The sequence below is a fragment of the Daktulosphaira vitifoliae genome, unplaced genomic scaffold (genome assembly GCF_025091365.1).
Source record: "Daktulosphaira vitifoliae isolate Bord-2020 unplaced genomic scaffold, ASM2509136v1 Scaffold_2, whole genome shotgun sequence".
NCBI classification, from domain to species: Eukaryota; Metazoa; Arthropoda; class Insecta; order Hemiptera; family Phylloxeridae; genus Daktulosphaira; species Daktulosphaira vitifoliae.
The window spans coordinates 30,712,998-30,734,555 of NW_026099573.1; the positions used below are offsets into that span (position 1 = coordinate 30,712,998).

The 21,558-nt window shown below is 25.7% G+C and overlaps 2 protein-coding genes and 2 long non-coding RNA genes across 9 annotated transcripts in view; 2 read left to right on the plus strand and 2 right to left on the minus strand.

Annotated features, from left to right (window-relative positions):
- The first annotated feature begins 2,922 nt into the window (after positions 1 to 2,922).
- LOC126897703 (uncharacterized) lies at positions 2,923 to 3,738 on the plus strand. Its single transcript, XR_007702171.1, has 3 exons — positions 2,923 to 3,128; positions 3,189 to 3,372; positions 3,434 to 3,738. It is a non-coding gene; the product is annotated as an uncharacterized LOC126897703 (long non-coding RNA).
- Positions 3,732 to 4,967, minus strand: LOC126897704 (uncharacterized). The gene is made up of 3 exons (XR_007702172.1): positions 4,164 to 4,967; positions 3,891 to 4,100; positions 3,732 to 3,830 (listed from the first exon to the last, which is right to left on the minus strand). It is a non-coding gene; the product is annotated as an uncharacterized LOC126897704 (long non-coding RNA).
- A 129-nt stretch (positions 4,968 to 5,096) lies between these two features.
- Positions 5,097 to 13,160, plus strand: LOC126897702 (uncharacterized). 2 transcript variants are annotated; one of them, XM_050671497.1, is made up of 8 exons: positions 5,097 to 5,355; positions 5,441 to 5,673; positions 8,312 to 8,571; positions 8,638 to 8,755; positions 9,683 to 9,817; positions 9,878 to 10,123; positions 10,271 to 10,434; positions 12,320 to 13,160. In XM_050671497.1, the coding sequence occupies exons 1-8, from the start codon at positions 5,211 to 5,213 to the stop codon at positions 12,450 to 12,452; spliced, it is 1,434 nt and encodes a 477-aa protein (XP_050527454.1). In that variant the 5' UTR covers positions 5,097 to 5,210; the 3' UTR covers positions 12,453 to 13,160. The 2 variants fall into 2 exon arrangements, with proteins under 2 accessions (XP_050527454.1, XP_050527455.1); XM_050671498.1 differs by having other exon boundaries at positions 12,323 to 13,159.
- Positions 13,161 to 18,493: 5,333 nt separating this feature from the next.
- Positions 18,494 to 21,558, minus strand: part of LOC126897482 (uncharacterized) — a 38,188-nt gene continuing 35,123 nt past the window's right edge. For all 5 annotated transcript variants that reach the window (XM_050671119.1, XM_050671122.1, XM_050671120.1 and 2 more), the window contains one exon: positions 18,494 to 20,817. In XM_050671119.1, the coding sequence (XP_050527076.1) occupies positions 20,528 to 20,817 (290 nt within the window). In that variant the 3' untranslated portion in view covers positions 18,494 to 20,527. The remainder of the gene's footprint in view (positions 20,818 to 21,558) is intronic.

The window sequence follows — 21,558 nt, forward strand, 5'->3', positions numbered from 1 at the left end:
AAAAAGTTTAAAAAATGTCGAAATATACAGATTTTAAAAATCGTAATTTTTGGGAGATTTTCACTATTTACGGGGAACGAGGGCAAAATTTTCAACAGATAAAGTAGTGATAGACACAAAAAAAAAAAAAACACATTATGGTAAAATCAATACCTTCCTAGCTTCTCATCGATGCTAAAATTAGAATATTAATTATTAAATGATTGAATTCATTTACTTTTAATTCTGCAACACACTTGAAGGGTACAGGGAAAAAACGGTAGTAGTCCAATTTTATCGATTTTTATTTTATAGTATTCGATACCAGATTAAGAGTATTGTTGACTTTTGAATTCAATTAAGTGAAAGAATCTTTCAGTTCACTGTTATTAAATAGAAAAGATTAGATGTACTGGAGAAGAAAGATTGTATTCTGTGTGGTTGTGGGGAAAACACTTTGAAGTCCAACTTCGAAATATTTATTTATCTTTTCCCTTTCTGTTGTACCTACTACAATAATAATACAAAATACTGTGGTATAACAGCATTATCTTGATAATTAGGTATTTCAAATAATTATAAATTATAAAAAAATAATTATAAATTACAATAATTATTATTGTACCATATATTTTCCAGTAACGCATTTCGTATAATATACAAAATACAATAACATACGATAATAGTTTTTACATTTTCGTCACTGTTTTTCTGTTCTCGCTGTAATCGGCAGTTAGTTCTTGTGTTTATCTCTCAATTATTCATAATGGATAGTGAATTTAGTGATTTTGATTATGATATTAACAGTGAGCAATGGCCATCTAAGAAAAGAGTTAAAATGGGCAGAGAACAGGATGTGTTTAATAAAATTGCGTACTACAACACATAAGTTAGGACCCAACTGTAAGTGGGAACGTTATCGTTATTTCGAAAATATTTCTGATGAAGAAAAGAGGCGTATCATTAGAGAGTTTAATAGTCTAGGGAACTACAATAACCAGAGTAAGTACCTTTGCGGACTTATTTCAGTATTACCTGTTATGAGGAGGCGCAGTCGACTAAGTGACGATAATGCTTAGTGCAATTCGGCCAGTTATGCCTACCATGTGCGTGTTTTTTGCGATTACAAGTTCAAAGACACTCCTGTCTGCAAAAAAGCATTTATGTCTTTGCATGGTATTTCTGCGAAACGCACATACTCTCAGGGAATCGTTAACAACCACGGGAAACATACGTGAAATCATAAATAGATAAAATGGGAAAACATAAAAATCGTCCCAGAAAACTTTCAGATGAAATTTTTAACGAAGTAGATGATTTTCTAAAATCATTGAAAGGTCGCATATCTCACTATTCTTTAAAAAATTAAAAAAAAACATATTTACCTGAGATTCTAAACATAAAAAAAATCGCACTCGATATTTGAAAACAAAAGAGTATAAAATTTCATATGAATCATTTCGTAACATTTTTGAAACAAAATTTAATATTAGTTTCGCTTATCCTCGTAAGGATACAAGCAGTGTATATGATTCTCAAAAGGCTGAAATTTTCACTCTTAGGGAAAAACTTTTAAATTGTAACCCCTTCGTCAGCACCACTTGCCCATATTGAAATCGAAAAAGAGTTGAATAAAAAAATTTACATTTAGAAAAAGCTGAACAATTTTACAAAAAATGAAAAGAATTTATAGGAAAAAGTCAATGCGAACTGATACACTTGAAGCTATTAGTATTGATTATCAAAAAAACTTACCCACTCCTAATATAACTAACAATAATTATGTATACTATAGACGGCAATTAAACTTTATTACATTAAATCTTCATATTGTTTCAAGCGGACATTAGTTTCATTAGTCAAAAATTAAATTAATCTTTTTTATCATAGTTTTAATATTTTCTTCTATATCTTTTTCTACAAAAGATATCACTGTACGAATCCATTCTGCTTTTAGTAATGTTTGACAGAGATTGTTTTCAGTTTAAATCAACATTAGCTCCTACACAAAAATTTAAAATTAATTTTTTTTTTTTTTCAAGTTTTAATTACATGTTATTTTGTCTGTTTTTATTTCACCGATTTTGTTATTTATGTTAATACAACTTTTATTAGTAAGCATTTGTTTTTTTAAGTAAAACACCATTTCATTTTCTAGCATCAATTTTTTATTAGACAATAGTTCTAGTGAATGCACTAAAACATTTATTTCATTTTGCAATGATTTTTGTTCCTAAATATATTTAATAGATATTTTATAAGTTTAAGTTGATAGCACGCTGAAAATTCATTATTTATTATATTTAACAGAAAATGTTCACTTAAATTTTGTTCATCACTCAAATTATTTATTTGATTAGCATGATCATTAATTAATATTATTATGATAATTCTGCTGCATATTAATTTGTTGTTGTTTCACCTTATTAAGAGTATTCACAAGGTCTTCATTTTTTTAAAATTCATTCTGTGCACTTTGTAACTATTTACTTCCATTATAACAGTTAAGTTTTGATTTTTTGCTTTCCTATAAAAATAATAATAGTGTTGATATTTGTTTAACATATTTGTTGAATGCTGGTTAAAACTTCTTTCCAAAGTAAAGCAATTTTTGTATTATCTGTATTAACGGCATCAAGATCAATAGAGCTATCCATAACTATTTGATTTAAAATTTGTCTTTTATTAAATTTAGTCTTTGCTCGTTCTTCAAGCTCTTTAATACGGTCTTCTAAACGTATTATTTCTCGAATCAGAGAAATTAATAGTAGATTCTAATAAAAATAATAATATACAATATTATTTATTTCCGTACATTTTTTTCAATAAATACTTTAAATAATTTAAAGAGTGCCTATTTTTATTGTTCATTTAATAATTTTTTTTTTTGTGATGCCTAACATAAGATTCATTATGGTTACACAAAATAAATATTATTTTGTCGTAACACAGTAAAAAAAATGATAAAAGGTAAATGTGCAACTATGTGTACGAAGATGAATATGAGGAGGTGGTGCCTGCTGTCTAGGTATTCACGTGCGTGTTGTCGTACAGCAGTCACCGTGCTCGGCTGACACTCCGGGTTAGCTGTGGGTGTCGAAAGGCTGTTGTTATAGGAAGGGAGAATAAGAGTAACACCTAGGTATGAGGTGCAGACGAAGTGCAAGACACAAATACTAGGCGTACGCAAAAGGAGCCCAAAGTATGAGGTGCAGACGAAGTGCAAGACACAAATACTTGGGGTATAGGAGAGGACAATGAAGTACGAGGTGCAGACGAAGTGCAAGACACAAGTACTCCAAAGAGAGAACGGGGTAGCCGAGTATAAGGTGCAGACGAAGTGCAAGACACAAATACTGGGCGTACCAGATAAGGAGTATAACAAAGTACGAGGTGCAGACGAAGTGCAAGACACAAGTACTTTAGTTATTAGGAGAGGATAATGAATTACGAGGTGCAGACGAAGTGCAAGACACAAGTACTCTGAAATGTCGAGGAAAAGAGTATATAGGTTAGAAAAGGGATAAACAAAGACTTTACTTTAAACAGTAAGCCGGACAGCGACAACCGAGTACTGAGACTGATGAATGACACAAGGCACTGGAGTCGACTGACCACGATGGTCAGGTCTATTGGGTTTTTATAATAATTACACCTATTGCCGATTTGGCAATAAATATTATTTGTTAATTCACCAGTCTCAGGCAGCGGATGTGCTGTCTGTATTTTATTAAAATAATTCTCACGATTATGAAAACGTGACACCATCACAATTTCTTGATCTTTTTCGTATTTTAATAATTCATTTAAAAGTGTCCTACTACAGTGTTACTGTCTTTTTAAATCTAAAACTTTTTAAATAATTAATATGAATATCTAGCTAATATCTAATAAAATTTGTAGTTTCTCACTGTTTTTATTTTGCTCTGTAATTTTTCTATCAACAACTAAAAATCGCAATTTCCGTTTATCTACATGATTATTGCCTTGTTCTTTGCCATTTTTAATTCTATTTTAAGTTTATCTAATGAAACTATTTGTGCCTCATTTTGATGAAATAAAATATTTATTTTGTTTTTAAATAATAGTTCATTATTTTGTTTAGTTTTAACATTTTCTATCTAAATTAAATTATACTTTCATAAAAAACTTTTTTTTTTAAACAAATGTAATCATTTTTTTACCAGAGACAGTACTTCTTGTTGTAAATTTAATTTTTGTTTCATTGAATGATGTTCGAGAGCCTTTTAAAAAATCTCATCATCATAGGATTATCTGGTTCTAATACTATTAATTATTTTTGACTGTAGCCGACATGGTTAATATAACTGTCTAAGAGGCAGCAGCCAATTTATTGATTATGTATCATGGATTAAAATCGTAGATATAGTAAAAAGATAACAATGGTGGTCTATAACCGCAACTGTAGATACGTTGAGTACTCAAGCATAAAACTACTAGGACGTTGAAAAAGTTACGAATACAGTTATAAATAAATGTTCATATTATAATAATATTACAATAATGAATATGAGGCCGTCTGTTTACATTATAATTGTTATAAGCCAACTCAACCATTAAATAATAAAAAGTAAAATCTGATAATGTAATAATGGAAACAAATAGCCTCAATTTACTTCACAGTCTTCACCGATAAAGTATCAATGTCTTATCCATGTTTATAAGATCTATGATTGTCTTAAAGTAATTGATATAATTATTACTTAAAAATTCGTCATTGATATCGTATCAGAATAATCAATTAAAAAATCGCGCGATTATAAAGTGCATTAGGTAGTGATCGTATTTTGCCGATCGTATACGAAAGCACAAAAACAAAAAGCGATGCACGTGAGTGTACCATTACGAAAACGCGAACTATGATCGAGCATACCTCTTATTCATTTTACTATGAATAATACTTAAAAACATAAATATGAAAAATGAAAAAATCATGAACGAAATGATTATGATTAGTGATATTGATAACTGATATTATGAGCGCACTCATAAGCAATACATATAATTCATACAGAGTGATTATATTACTCAAAATCACTCTGTATAGCCCAAGGTTATTAGTGATAACACTAATGATTTTTTATTATCAATAAATGTTGTGACATCCGTAGGATATCAATAGTAAATGTTTTAAATACAAGTGGAAAATCATTTATAGTAATTTTGTAATTTTCAATTATTTTTGAGTGGCTCATGATCAGAAAATTGTTATGGCATTAAATTCGTCGTCTTCTAATGACCATGCAGTCAACAGAGTGGCTGTGTGTTCAGCTATTTTTGCTGGTTTTGCTTATGTCGGTTACTCTGTAGCAAAAAATGCATTTGGTCGGCGGTTAGGACGAAAACATGATGATGGTAAGTTATTTATTTAAAAAAAAAATGTTTCTTTAGATATTTATGTATTATTTATTAAAATATGAATTGAACATTTCTAAATTAGGTTATCATGATGACCATCGTTTATATTTTCGTCGCCTATCACAAACTACTCAAACTGATGTATTACTTGGTAACCTAGATAATTCAGATACCAGCCGTGTATTCTTAAGACCTATGACAGTTCAAGAGAGAATTAAGGAGCTTAATTTACGAGCTCGAATGTTTGCTGATACTATGATTGCAATACAAACACCATCAAACAAACATTCACTGTATGGTCCAAGAAGTTTACAGGTATTCACCTAAAACATATTTCAAATAATTATTTTGGCTGACTATTGATGTATATTTTAATTTAGAGTATTTATAAATTTAATTAAATTTATTAGAACTAAATTAGACTTAATTCATGAGAAATTTTTAATTTGTCGATGTGTCAAATGTATATCTTCTTAAACACTGTTTTCTTTAGTTATTATATACGTTTAATTCAATATAACAGATTTTGGTATAAGTTTAGCTTGACGACCTCCTTTTTATTTTGAATTAATTTTTTATTATAGAATAAATTTATATAAAAATTTTCAAGTAGAAACAAATGATTCAATAGTTGCAGCATTTTTAAGTTATGGGGTATTTTGTTACCTAATGTTAAATAAAGAGTGTTATTATCTACGGGTTATAATTTTTCTGATTTTGTAGTTGTTTTAATACACTTGATTTATCTGTCTATTTAATAGATATGAATTGTTCCTTATCGGTTATAATCATTTACAATGTCTACAATAGTGTGTGTTAAACATGCTTTTCATTATTCTATATATATTTCGTATGACATAGTATGAACAACATTTTTTTATCTCACTAACTTATAAAAAAAAAATTACAAATATTTCATGGTAACTTAACAAAAATAAATAAATAAATAGTTGTATATAATAAAATAAAATAAGTAAATAAAACAAAGGGTCATTGTGGTTAAGGTAGTTAAATATTATTGTCAATTAAAGTTATAATATAACATACAAGCTCTCCATCCATTTTACCGCTTCTTTACTCGCTTGATGGATATCTTGTATTGTATAGGTGAAAGCTCGCAATGGGTATTTGTTAATAATGTGAACAGTCTATGATGTGTGTCCACAGTCACATGCTTCGAAATCATGTAGTCCCTATTTATGCATCATGTGACCCCTTCTACCATGGCCTGTTCTAATACGGTTTAGCGTAGTCCAAATTTTCCTTGTTGGCTCAATTCCTTAATGTTTAGAAATTGGGTATGTTATGAGTTTATGCACATCAAGGTTTTCTGATATCCAATCTTCTTTCCATCCATGGTTTATGTCAAATTTTTCTTTGATGAGCTTCCTTACGGTTTTCTATGGGGGTCTTCAGGACTTAAGTCATTGTATTTTGTCTGGTATGGGTAAATTCTTGTGAATTGGAAAGTTTGGGTAACTGGAGTATTTGATCCACTCAAGTATGAGATTGTTTTCTTTTCGCAATTTGGGGAGAGCAATGTTACTGAGAACTGGAAACCTTTTAAGTGGTGTAGATTTTGTCAGTACATCTATTGCCCGCATTGTTATATTAAGTTGTTTATCTATTTTATTAGTGTGTGCGCTGTTAAGCCAGGTAGATGAACTGTATTCTGCTGTTGAGTACACAAAAAATAGAGCACTTTTGTGAAATGTGTTTGTATCTGCTCCTAATGTTGACCCAGCCAGTATAGCAATTATGCTCTGACGTGTCTTAACTTTTGCTGATAATCTATCCATGTATTCTTTATATGTGTGAATTCTATCTAGAATCACACCTAAGTATCTAGGGTGTTGACTATTTTTTATTTTCTGTTCATCAAAAAGGACACTTTTATTTTATGGCTCGTATTTCTATTATTAAAATGAACAGTCACTTCAGTTTTTAGTGGGTTAGGTTTAAGTCTCCATCGTTCAAAATATAAGTTTTGTTCTACCAGGTCACTGGTCAATGTATTTTCAAAATCCCCAAAAGCGTTACTCCGACTGGCTGTTTTGGTCCTTTTCTTCAATTCTTCTTTCCTGGTTACTAAAATTCATCTCAGTGTTTTCTGGATTGTATAACATACCTGCATTTATAAAAAATTCTATGGAGAATATATTGTTATCTGTGTTCATTTTTTCAAAAACATACTTTTTGCAAGACAGACAACATAGAACAATTTTTTTTTACGTCATTAGCTGAGGAAGGATACCTTGGCATGACTTTATATGATTACTATTGGTTTTAAATGTGCCTTAGTTTCAGAGTCAACAAAATGAATAGTGGTTAATCTGCATTTGTTATAATTGCATTAGTTTAATCTATCATAAGCCAAAAATGTTTAAAAATTTCTGTTGATTTATTTTTTAATAATAATTTCTGTTAATAATAAACAATTGTGTACTGTTTTCTATGACAGTTCAGACTTGTTGGGTTAGACTTCCTTTTCTCTGGGGGTTGGGGGAATAATCCCCCATTATATGAGATTATCATAGAGTCTCAAACAAGTAATCTGGATCTGTTTTTTTAGTTGTTTTTTGTTTATTTTTATTAAGTTATAATAAAAAAAAAATACTTTTTCTGCATTGTTTTTTTTTTTTTTTATTATTGAATAATTTTATGTTATTTTTGATTTACCGACTCAGTAAATTTAAGGTGCTATAACTTTTGAAACATTTTATAGTTTTTTCACTAATTTTTTAAAATAATTTTGATAAAAGCATGTAAAAATACATGTTAAAAAATAAAATTTTTAAAAAGGTTGCTTGGTAAACTAGATTTATTTCTATATTTTAAGTAATTTATTGTAAATTATCATGTAGTCTGCTTAATTACAATAATTATAAAAAATACATTTTTATCTAATTAAAATTTGTAAATTTAATTTGTATTATATCATTTGAAATTAAAGGCATCACCGTGGAATTCACCTAGAATTATGAGTCCTGTAGATGCTCATCATATATTAGGAAGCCGGTCAACTGAGAATCTAAGGCTGTGTGATAACTCCACTTTAGATTCTTACTTAGGCACTCCAGTAAGAAAAAAGAATTCTAGTAGATCATTGCGGCGAAAGTCACCTCAACCTAGTGAACATAGATTATCTTTAAGTCAACCTAATCAAGACATGGAGGATTTTGAAAAAATTAACCAACCATCTTTATTAAACAGGTTAAATTTCTAAAAAATATTTTAAAAAAAAGGTATCAATATTACTTACATCTTAATTATTTACAGACCAATGGAAATTAATGAAGCTAAAAATTTACTAAAACTTATGGGATCTAGAAATGTGCAAGTTCTTGAAAAAGTATTGGTTACTGTTAGTAATTTGGCCACATTTACTCCAAATCAAGTAATTTTATAATTATTAAACAATTTAATATATATAGTTGTTACGGACAGATTATTCGTCCTACATCAACATTAACAATTGACAACTATACTAGTGCCTGATCAGCACAAACGTTTCTACAGCCCAACTATGAGTATGTGGTGTGCAAGTGTAAACAAATCGATTATACTCTTCTTGAATTAATTAAAGACAATCGACATTTTACCACACTTGCAGCAACTTACCTTTATTGATCTAATAACTGATAAATAATAATAATAGTAATAATAAAAACAAGAACACTATTTATCATAGTAACCACAATAATACTATGTTATTATATTAAGTTATCAAATCAATAAAGATAAGTTGCCACAATCGAGGTAAAATGTCGACTGTCTTCATTAAGTTTTTAATTAATTCAAGAAGGGTGGAATCAGTTTATTTACACTCATGCGCTCATACTCATAGTTGGACTGTAGAGATTTTTGTGCTAATCAAACACTAGTAGAGTTGTTAATTGTTAATGTTGTTAAAGAACAAATAATCTGTCTGTAACAGAGTGTTCAATTAGTAAGGAAACAGGTCAATTGTTATAAACAATAAGAACAATAAAACGTGTTTACTTACTTACTGAACACCTATATGGGTTCTATATTACTTATATTATTTTTAAATATAAGTAATAATATGATTTTTTATGTTCTGTATTGCTTATATATTTATATTGGTTGCATAAACAGAGAAAAATATTTAATTGTTGAGCATCATTTATAAATTTAAGCTAGTTAATATAAATCTAATTTTTTATTTAATTAACTTCTTATTAAGTTTTTAGACTAAAATGATTCAATATATCAGAAAGTAAAGTTTTCCTATAGGTGGAAATTACCTTTTTTTATGCTATTGATTTGTATAGTCTCCACAAAAATGCTTTTACTTTTAAAGGAAGTTATGAGAGAAGCTGGTTACCTAAGTCAATTACAACAATTGATATATCACCCCGAAGAATCTGTTCAAATTACTGCCCTTGTAGCCCTAGGAAATTTAGCCTTAAATAAAAATAATGCTAAGGAAATGAAGGTATCTAATTATATTACTTAAAAAAAATTAATCAAATAATTTATATGTATTTATCTTTAGGAAACAATTCCAGTGCTATTAGCTCTTATGAAGATGATGGAATCTGATGAGATAATTTATAATTGTTTATCTGCACTTACAAATATAGCAGTTTTTCATATATGGCATAGTGAACTACAACCAGCAATACATGCACTTTATAGTTTATTGGAAAGTAAAAATCCTAAAGTTGTACTTCAATGTTTAAAACTTTTGATAAATTTATCTTGTAATGATAATATGATACCTCATTTATTAGGTGGTCAGGTGAGCTAATTTAGTTTGAAATTATTTTTTCTTTTAATTATTACTCTATTCATTTATAATATTTTAAATATTACAAACCTATTATAGAATTATATAATTATTAAAGATAATCTATTATATAAATAACAAAAATAATGACAATTTTAGGCTCCAAAAAAATTGTCATCTATGCTTAGTTTGAATGAAAATGAAGATATTTTACTAAGATTAGTGACACTATTTAGCAATCTAACTGATGCAGTTAAAGCAATGGAACTGGATCCAGTGCTTGATTTACCTATAGAAGACAAAGCTGCCGCACCTGAAACTATGTAAGTTTTTATAATATTAATTTTTTATTTTTTTTGCAGTAGACATATACATAAGGTGTTTGATTTTATTTTCCTACAAAAATTAAATTTTAAGCACATATTTGAATAATAAATTTAGTGGTTTTACTAGAGATAAAAAAGGTTTCCTAAGATTATGTTGATTAATCAATAGGAATTTTCCTATTTAGATTTAATTTTTCATTGTATTATTACATTAATCTAATTCACTATTTAATTTAATAATTTTTCTCTCAAATTTTATTTACAATTTATCCATAATGGTGATGTAAAAAAAGTAGGTGTTTGCTGCTCAGCATTTGCCGAAGACCAGTAGGTTGTAACCACTCACACCATAAAATAAGCCATTCCTTATTGGAAATATAAAAGTTAATATTTAAAAAATAAAATGTATATATACACATATATATGCAATTTTATTTATTAAAGAGTAAAAAAATTTTAATGCAAATAATGATTTATAAATATTGAATTCAATTTAAAATTATAAATTTTGTATACAGAATAGTGTCCCTAGAGAGGTCACGTAAGATTCTAAAAGAAATTGGAGAAAGCATTTACTATTTTAGTTAAAGAGCAATTATCCAAAAATAGGACCCTGTTTGAATGTCACTTATAACAGTTACATTTTAAGTGCTTAGAATATAAAATAGTTTTATTATTTTAGTGTAATTAAATTGATTAACTTTCAATTGAATTAAAATTTTTTTTTTTGGAAATGACATTTTTAGGGAAACAAGAGGTTTTGCTCTATTGATATAAAAAAGATAGGTGGTGAAAAATTCCAAACCGTTCTGCATTTCTAAAAATTATTAGGCAACCTCCCTTTTCTTGATAAATTTATATATACTGTCTAACGAACATTATAGAAAGTACCCCGCCAGGTTTGGCATTTTAAATAACTTTTCATCCAGCATATATTTTGCATTACTTTCATTTTAAATAATTTTTTATATTTTACAGTTTTGGAATATGTCTCTAATAAAAAAAAAATTATTTTATTAAAATTTCAAAATATCTATTTTTTTTTTAGTTTTTTCTTATTAAAAAATTTTGATAGATCTATAACAACTATAGGATAAATACTTACTGACTTATAAGCATTTTAATACATAATAATGTTGGTACAGTTTGTACTGGTGGTGTATATTTATATTACATACACCTACTATGCATACACATACCCACCAACTACATACTCACTCATCATTATCATCATCTCCTTAGCCTTTAACCCAACTATTTTAGGTTGGCTTTACCTTATTTATTTGGCAAAATTTTCACACCATCCATCAAGCTGATGTAACCTCTTCATGACTGAGGAAATCTATAGAATACTATATATATTAAAGTATTTTTAGCTCAATAAGTATTAATCCTAAAGTTTTTAAAATTTGTTGTAATATTACACTTTTTTAAAATTTCAAACAAATAAAAAATTGTATTTTTATTATTTCTTATAAGAAACAAATTATAAAAAATATACTTTTAATGTAATCCAAGTCTAAAAATTATTTAAAAAAAAGTAGAACACTTGTTGGTTCAAAAGTTTTTAAAGATGTCCATACCTGGTGGGACACTTTGTATGTGAGCATAATGAAAATTATATGTTAGAATTCAAATATTAGCCAAGCTAATATCCATAAAAATATTTAGTTAGAAATATAATATATTTTGCAAACATATCTATTAAAATTATTAGTTTTTTTTTTTTAATTATTATTTAATTTTATAATTCAATTAATTAAAAATTATTTTAAATAATATCTTGAAGTATTCTTTTTCTCTTTTGTGCTTTTAGCATAAGATTATTGAACTGTTATCAGTAATCATAGTATTATGATACCTTATATGCTGTTATATTTAGCAGGTATGCCAATATTTACGGAGTTAATGTAGTTGAAAAAATACGTGCAAAAAGCCTAGTATTAATGAAACAACATAAAAATGAAGAAATAAGAATGAGAGCACAAAAAATTTATAATGCTCTTGCTGAATAGATAAAAAAAAAGTGCAATGTAAACCATTCCTAAACATTTTTTTTTATTTTAAAAACTTTGTTCATTTATTTAAGCTGCAACATATTTCAAACAAATGCTTATTAAGTTTTGGTCTTATATCACTATATAATGTAAAATCAATAACTTAAATTATAAAAAAACAGTTGTTTCTATTAGCATTTTTAAAAATTATGTTTAGTATTATTACGTTAATTTAATTTATAACATTTTTAGCGTTGTTAGAGTTTTTCGCTCTGGCAATATTTTTGGATTTAGTTCCTAGCTGATAATATGTAGTGCCATACATTATTAACACTTTTTATTGAAATCACATGATAATAAATGTATATTTTGTTTATGACCTATGTATTTAATGAATTTGTAATTTGATAATTTTTGCCATATTATGTTTTTAAAAACTTCTGTAGTGTTATAGTATTTATTAGTAAAAAATGTTGTTTTTGTAATGTTCATACATTCCAATTGTTTATAAATTATTGAAAAATTTTAATTTTAGCTTAAAATATTTTATTATGTGTTAATGTTACCATTTTTAATATGCTATCAAATATTAACGGATTTTTGATGTGCACAGTGTGTCTAAAAGCATTATGTTCTTCACTTTCTAACATCTATTTGTAAATATCTTATAAAATTTAAGATTTGAAATTGAAATAAAATTATAACATTTTTATATTGATATGCAATCTTTTTTGTTAAAGCAAAACTTACAAATTATTGAGGAAAAACAAATTTTGTAAAGGCGTATCTTTTTTTTTAATTGTTATTATTTTGAACAAAATAATATATATATTATTCTGCTCCTTAATATAACTTTATTCTTTTAAAGATAATGTTACTTACTGTGGTGTAATAAATTAATATTCCTTTAATTTTATTGTCAATTAATATTAATTATGTATATGATTTACTTAACATGAATCATTTAATTGAAAAATAAAAATAATATTGATAATTTTTTTCCATGTGTTTTTTATAATACAATGTTTTTCTTAATTTATCAATCATGGAGTATTTTTTATGTTCATCTCTTATACTTGGATGTCAATTTTATTACTTAAATGGCAACACATAATTAACTAGCTTATTTAATAAATAATGATTTAATTAAAAAATATTACTGGTCAACAACAACTTTTGGATCAATATTTTCGAAATTATGGACATGTTTAATATCTAGGTAGAAAGAAAAGCACAGCCAAAAAATGTAGTTCAAAAGTAGTTATTGACCCTCATTTTCTTCATTGGATCATTTTTTTTTACATGCCAATTAAACATGTATGTTTCCATTTAAAAAATGTATTTAACACCCTTACAAAGTATAAAAGGATGGACGTAAAAAATTATTCATGATAAATTAAAATAAACATTAAACTAAAAGAAACTAATAAAAATTATTAATATTATTCTTATTTTCCAATTAAGTGGTTCATCATAAGTGAATCACCTATAAATATTCATATTATTTTATTATTATTCAATATAATTAATATTAATTTTGAATGAAAATGAACAATTTTTTTTCTGTTAATAATTTATCAGTTTTATTCTGTACATAAATTAAAATAACCAGTAGATCATTTAAATAAATTCTGCTTTATAATTTTTATAGTTATTAAATATATATTTTTCCAATGAATGAGAAAATCCACGATTTTGAATAAATTGTATTGTTGTGTTTATTTTATGTTCTATACTAATTACATTAAAAATTTGTCATAAAATGTAATACAATTGTTAACCGGTTTATATCATTAGAATTGTAAATGTTTTTAATGTTGCATATGATACAGATTTATACAAATTATCTTATTGTAAGCAATATGTCATTTACCAGATTTTATTTATTGTTACTAATGTTATAAAAAAAATTATTTTCTTTTAAATGGCTGTGTATTGTAGTTGGATATTAACTAATATGTTTTGATGTAATTTAAAATAATAAAACAGCGTTTCATTTAATTCCTTGTTGAATATTTTAACAGTAAATAAATTACAATATACTTGTTAAAAAGTTTTTATTTTTGATGCGAGACTGAGAAGGTATTAATTTTACTATAATATGTTTTTTCTCTCTTTTCCACGTTTCCTGCACACAACAAATGTTAACTTTTCTCCTTTTCAATACTTCTTCTAATTCTCTACTTCTACCAGTTAATGTTCCAACATTCCAAGTACCTATTCTTACTTTGTATCTATCTTTCTCCCTTATACACGAGTCCAACCTAGAGTTAAGTGGTGATGTCCCTACACCGTTGACACTACAAGCGTTGGGTAGACCTGTACACATGACTGATGAAACAGCTACCGCACAAGTTGTCCGGCTGGTATCAAATATTTTATTCCTTAGGCCTTCTCCTTTTTTAACTACTTTCTGCTGTCGCCACGTTCATCCGAGTTGGGACAATCCGCCTAAGTTTTGTTCAGGATTCCTCATAATTTTTTGACAAAGATTTTTACGCTATCGACCTGACACAACCTCATTAGTCGCCTCTTACGACTGACAGAGGGGCCGTGGAAGTATTCTTATCCCCTAGCTACATGGAAAAACAATAACTAATATTACGTACTATAAATTAAAAAAAAAAATTTATCCCGACGACTTATCTTTCATTGAAAATGGTTGCCGTAGATAGAAAACATGTAATTTTGGTGTTTAAATTTACGATTTCAAGTTTTATTTTTTCAATTTTAAATTACTATAACTATTTGAAAGATGTATGAAATAATGCAAATTTTTAAATATTTTCTATATACCCTTTTCATCAGACAATTTTTTTTTTTAATTTGGACAATTTCCCCTTATACAAGTTGCATTAAAAACTTGATATATACGTATAAAAAGTAGAACTTTTAAAAATGTTCCGGAAATACTGAGTCTTTTATATACATGTTAAATTAAAGATTGTTACGTGCTTTATGTTAAAAAAATAAAATCTTTCTATTTTCTATGTGCAAATGGCTGTCGAAGTTCAACAAATTTATTCATATATTACAATTATGTATCATAAAACTTGTAATCAAGATATATATAAGGAAATAGGAGTTTATTTTGCTTTTGGTATAATCTATCAATGTTTGAAAATTAAATATAGTGATTTTAATCACTCAGATATCATCTATACTTGTCTGAACAATGCAATATTCACACAATGTTACCATTTTTAATGTAGCATCTTAATTTTTTTTTTATTTTTAAGAAGCTATTAATTATTATTTTTTTTTTTTGAAAATTAATCAGAAAAATTAAAGTTACTTGTAAATACTCAATTAGAACCTCTTAAAATTTTCAATATTTTGTTTTTTAATGAAAGGTGTATAAAAATAATACTATTAAAAGTTTTTGCTTTTTTTAATTAATATATCATTGATATCTTGAAAAAAAGACTTTCAATTGATTTCAATTATTTTTCTTCTAGAGAAATTGGTATTTTTCTTTTTTGATTCAGGTTATTTAAGAAAAAAATTTTATTGATTTGTTTTAATTGCATATATAGCAATTTTTTTAATACTAGCTACTCAATTTCTCTTAAAATAATGAGTTCTTTGAAAATTTTGGGTGCTGCTTTTTACCACTAGTCATTTCACAGCTGTTCTCTCCGTCCCATCTAGATATAAATATGAGAATAAATTCCCAAAATACTGGATCAAAAGTTGTTATCAATCGGTCTTTTTCTTAATTATTATTATATATTCTATTTTATAAACTAGTTAAATGTGTATGATGCCATTAAAAATAATAAAGTTGACACTCCTTTAAGTTATAAGGAATGATTATAAAAAGTAATTATTAACTGATAATTTAAGAAATATATGCAACTAAAAGAAATCAATAATATATCTTTTAATATTGTATTTATTTTATGAGTAATTGAGTGATTTATGATAATCCTATCACTCTGTATTCAGGTTATACAATTTCTGAAATAAATTCTCTCTAAGTAATTAAAAAAATAAAATAAAATATTCTTATAACATTAATGTGTTTTTAATTTTTTTTTAAGTTCTGTTAAAGAATTGAAAAATTGATTAATGTTGCTTTTCCTATGATATGAGTTATATTTGAATTAATATAACAATATAACTTATAATCAGGGTTCGGAACTAAGCATTTGCTTATACTTTTACATAATAAGTAGCAGAGTGCTTTACAAGTTTATGGTATATTACAACTATATCTTACGAAAATTTGAATGTGCTTTTTGTTTATTTTAAGCTTTAATACAGTTTTTTATGCTTTTTTAGCTATTTTATACTTTTAAATACAGTTCAAAAACAATGACACTAAAAATTTCTAATTTATAGTTCGAATTTTAGCTTCGATGCAAAGCTGACAAGATTTTACTATAATGTGTTTTTTTTGTGTCTGTTACCACTTTTTCTCAGCTCTCACCGAACCGATTTCTTTCAACGATTTATTTTTAACACGCTTATATTAGTATCACATGTATGTGTGTTGTGTGTAACTCTCAACACACCACGTGTTATCTCGCGTATCCCGTCGTCTATTGGGGAAACCTCCAAAAAAATTACAAATTTAAAAATTGCTAATTTTCAAATTTTTTTCAATTTTTTTACTAATAACTGCCGTAACTTTTTCAAAAATGAACATATCAGTATAATTGTTTTTTTTATAGATGCTTGATGTTTTTACCTATCATTTGGTATATTTTTTTTGTAAATTTGACCCTTTATCTGCCCACAGGGGGGGATTTAAAATGACAACTTTTTCACAAAAAATTTACTTTTTCAACTTAACTTTTGAAAATGTTCCGGAAGGTCTGACACTTTTATATATATATCTTAAATTAAAGCTAATGTAATATACTTTAATTTAAAAAAAAAAATTGACCTCTGGACTTGTCTTCACAGTGAAAATGGCTACCGAATGCTATTTTCGTGTGAAAATTCTTGATTTTATTTTTAAAATTTTTAACTTTATAATGCTATAACTTATTGAAAAGTGTATGGATCAACATAATTTTTTTATGAGAAATAATATTTTTTAATAATCCCTTTTTCATTCGACATACTTTATCTTAATTAGGATATTAATAATGAACTAGCAGATCATGTAGCTTTTGGAATAATCCACCAATTTTTTAAAATTAAACACTATCTAAAGATTTGCATCGAAGCGTTTTTTTTTGATAGTGATTTTAATCACTGTCAGATATCATTATACTTGATCCAACTATGCCACGTCACCACTGTGCCGCGACCCCCCTGTGCTGGGTTTTTTNTACTTGATCCATCTATGCCACGTCACCACTGTGCCGCGATCCCCCTGTGCTGGGTTTTTTATATTGTAATTTTGAAAAATAGCACAAATATTTAGTAATTATAATTATAAGGGAAAATGTTTGAGATAGCTATTTTTGCTTTATTCAATGTTTTTAAGTACTTATAATGAATTTTTTTTGTGCTTATTTTGATAATTTTAAGTGCTTTATTATAAATATTCTTATAATAAAGCATGAAGTGGTGTTTTTTTTTTTTGTTATAGTTTATTGTAAAACTATACTTTACATTTATAATTATTACGCGTTAATTGTCAATTGGTAAAATTGATTGATAGTTTTTTTTGTCTTTGGTTAATAATTTTAAACGTCTTAATGATATAAATTCTACCAAAATTATCGTTAAATAAAGTTAGTCAAGTGAGAGCTGAGAAAATAAATGTGTTAACTTAAAAGTTAAGTTGAAAAAGTTTAAATTGTGTGCAAAAGTTGATATTTTGAATCTTCACCTAGAGGCAAAAAAATGGTCAGATTTACAAAAAAATAATACAAAATAAAATACCTAATTAATAATAAAGCACTATAAGTTTATAATAAAATAATACACATATTTTAAGATTCAAAACATTTATTTAATTTTAATAAATGTATTTAATTGTTAAATCAATAAGCAATGTGAGAATGAAAATTAAAAAAAAATCATTTTTATCAATTATAGTTGCTTCTAAATATTTGAAGTTTAGATAAATACCTAAATAATACAAGACAAAACAATTGTACTGACATATTAACAAACAAAAGTTTTAATATACACATGAATTAATTTAACACATATAGAGTGTACATTAAGTAAGGAAACTGGTTTTTATTATTCTCATAGTCTGTAACAATGAACCTGTCTCCTTACTTATTGAACACTCTGTTTAGTACTTTTTCATTTTACTTATTGTAAAAATAATCAATTAATATTTTTAAATAAAATGTTTAATATCATAAGAAAAATTATAACAAAACAAAACTCTTAAATTAATTGGTATGACAACAATTATACAATAAAAAAGTGTAACAGAATTACAATCAAAAAGAAAAACATTCAACAATGGGTATATGTTATACTATAATCTCATATTGCACACTTGTAAATCACTCTGTATAGACAACAGATCATAAAACTTTTTTATATACTAATTGATAATAATTACTCATACTAAATAAATGGACGGTATACAATACATTTGATATGTAACAGTTAAAAAGTTTAATTCTAAATTATTTACACATATATTATACAAAAGGATAAAAATATCACAAATGTAATGATGCAATCTTTAAAAAATTAGATACACTTTTACTACAAAAACAAAATAGTACAGAGTTAAAAACCATGGTTGATTAAACTTCTATTTAATTAACAATTACTGTGTTATTTAAAAAATTTCAAGTGTAATTTAATTATGTAAATTTAAATAACAATTACTAATATTATAACAATATAATTACTAATAAAATATTAAAAAATATCTCGAGTTTAGAGAACTTATAATTATATATAATATAATATATTAAAAAGCCATAAATATTATTTTAATTTTAAGAATATAATATTTTAAACTATTATCACATTTTTTAATTGAATCTTAAAGCATGATCTGTGATATGCACACAATTTTTAAAGAACAGTATTTAATAATATTTAAGAGAATTCAGTTTTTTAAATATTATTTTTACTACCAAATTATTTATTGGTAAATTTAGGCTGAATTGTCTTTTAGTAAGTTTTATCAATAATTCTATTAAAAATATACTCAAAAATATTTGTTAATTATTAATTATGGATAATATTGAACTAAGAACAATTATCAAGTTAATGAAAAAACTTATTTTATAAAAAAAAGAAGTGCTACAGAAATATTTAAACACAGAAAAGTTTATGCTGAATTTGATAAAAAAAAAAATTACAGGTTGTATACAACAATAATTTGAATCATTATAAATAAATGTACTTATATTTAAATTAAAGGATTAATTCATACCAATATGTAAATTCAATAATAATAATAATAATAATTATTTGATACATAAGTAAAATTAGTGTAATTTTAGTGTCCTATTAACATGAACATTTAAGAAAATAAAGTTAAATACTCAAAAAGTAATGATCATTTATATGAATGTAATGGCACAATATGAGTAATTCATAAATTAAACGGAATTATAAAAAAATATTAACATTTCATAAGTATTTACAAGTTTTGAATAATTAAATAATAAGTGGAAAAAATCGTATAGTTTCAATGATAGTAATCTTATCAATAAATTGTAATTTCTTTTAAATTTGGAAAAATATTATTTTTATGTTGTTAAAACTTAAAATTGTCAACTGAAAGTTATAAGAAAATATTCATAATAATGAATTAATAAACAATAAACAATATTTATCATATTATAAACATAGTAAGACAAAAATTATATACCTGTTATACATGGAATTTTTTTTACAAATTCATTGAGTAAATAATAATGTGAATAGAAGTTTTGTTAGCAGTAAATTACATTAAAACTTAATGGTATTTATTATTTATTTTTTGATTAGGTTACAATCCAATGTACCACAACAATAATATTTATGTTACTCCAAGAATAAACAATATGCTTATCCTACAATAATAATATTGGTTTCCCTAGGACAGTTTCAGTGCAAGATTAAATAATAAACCTAATAACTAATGATATATATATATATATATAAAATAACAGTTCAATAATAATTTAGTGCGAAACCCGGCTTTTATTCAGGATAAGTCTTTGGTAGTGTTATACTGCTGTGCTTTGAGTTTGTATACGAACTTTCTTAACACTGCCATTTCTGGATAGTGTAGGTGATGTACCACTAAACCCTGGATTCTGTATGCCAAACCCATTTCCATTTGTTGCTTTAGGTTTCTTCAGAGAAGACCGTAAAGGGCTACGAACTGCTGGAGATCCTAGTATTGTAGATCCATTGGAACTCAATGTAGTGGTCATTGACATAGTACTACCACCATTAGTTACTCCTCCACTTAAGTATGGTTTGCCACTCGCATCAGTCACTGATATAGGTCCTCCTACATAAAAGAATATTATTATAAATTAATACATATTTTACATACTTAATACCTATTTAAAATTTAATATGAAAGGTATATTTTGTTAAAATAAGTTTAAGAAATACTAAGTTGGTCGTTAATAATCTGAACGATATCAAATTAATTCAAAAAACTGAAACATTGACAGAGGAAATAGAGTTAGATTTACATAGATCTATATATATAGAATATTTAAGTTATAAATTTCAAATTAATAAAAAATAACATATTTTGAACATCATTTGTATCTAATAATTATATTGTTTATTTTCGTTTGAATAACAAAACAAATTAAATTAATCATAGACGAAAATGGAGAGCTTAGTACTTTAAATTGTAAGTAACTTCTAAAATACTGGTAATATTAAAAATAAATTAACATTATATAATCATAATATTAATATAAATATTGAAAATATATATGATATTATCTGATAAATAAACTAGTTAATGATGTATGTTACCGTTTTTAAAAATAAAGTAGATACACTTATTAAGATATAACAGATAAACATAAAAATTCTTCATGTTTGATAAATTGAGAAAAGTATGTAATTAAAAGAAAACAAAAAAAATTGATAATTATTCTTATTTTTCGATTAAAAGGTGATTCATGATAAAAGAATCATTCTGTATTATTTATATAATATTTCATAGTTTTGTAAATTGAATGTTCACGTAGTAGGTACTATAAATCTTTGAAAAATAATTGTATTAAAC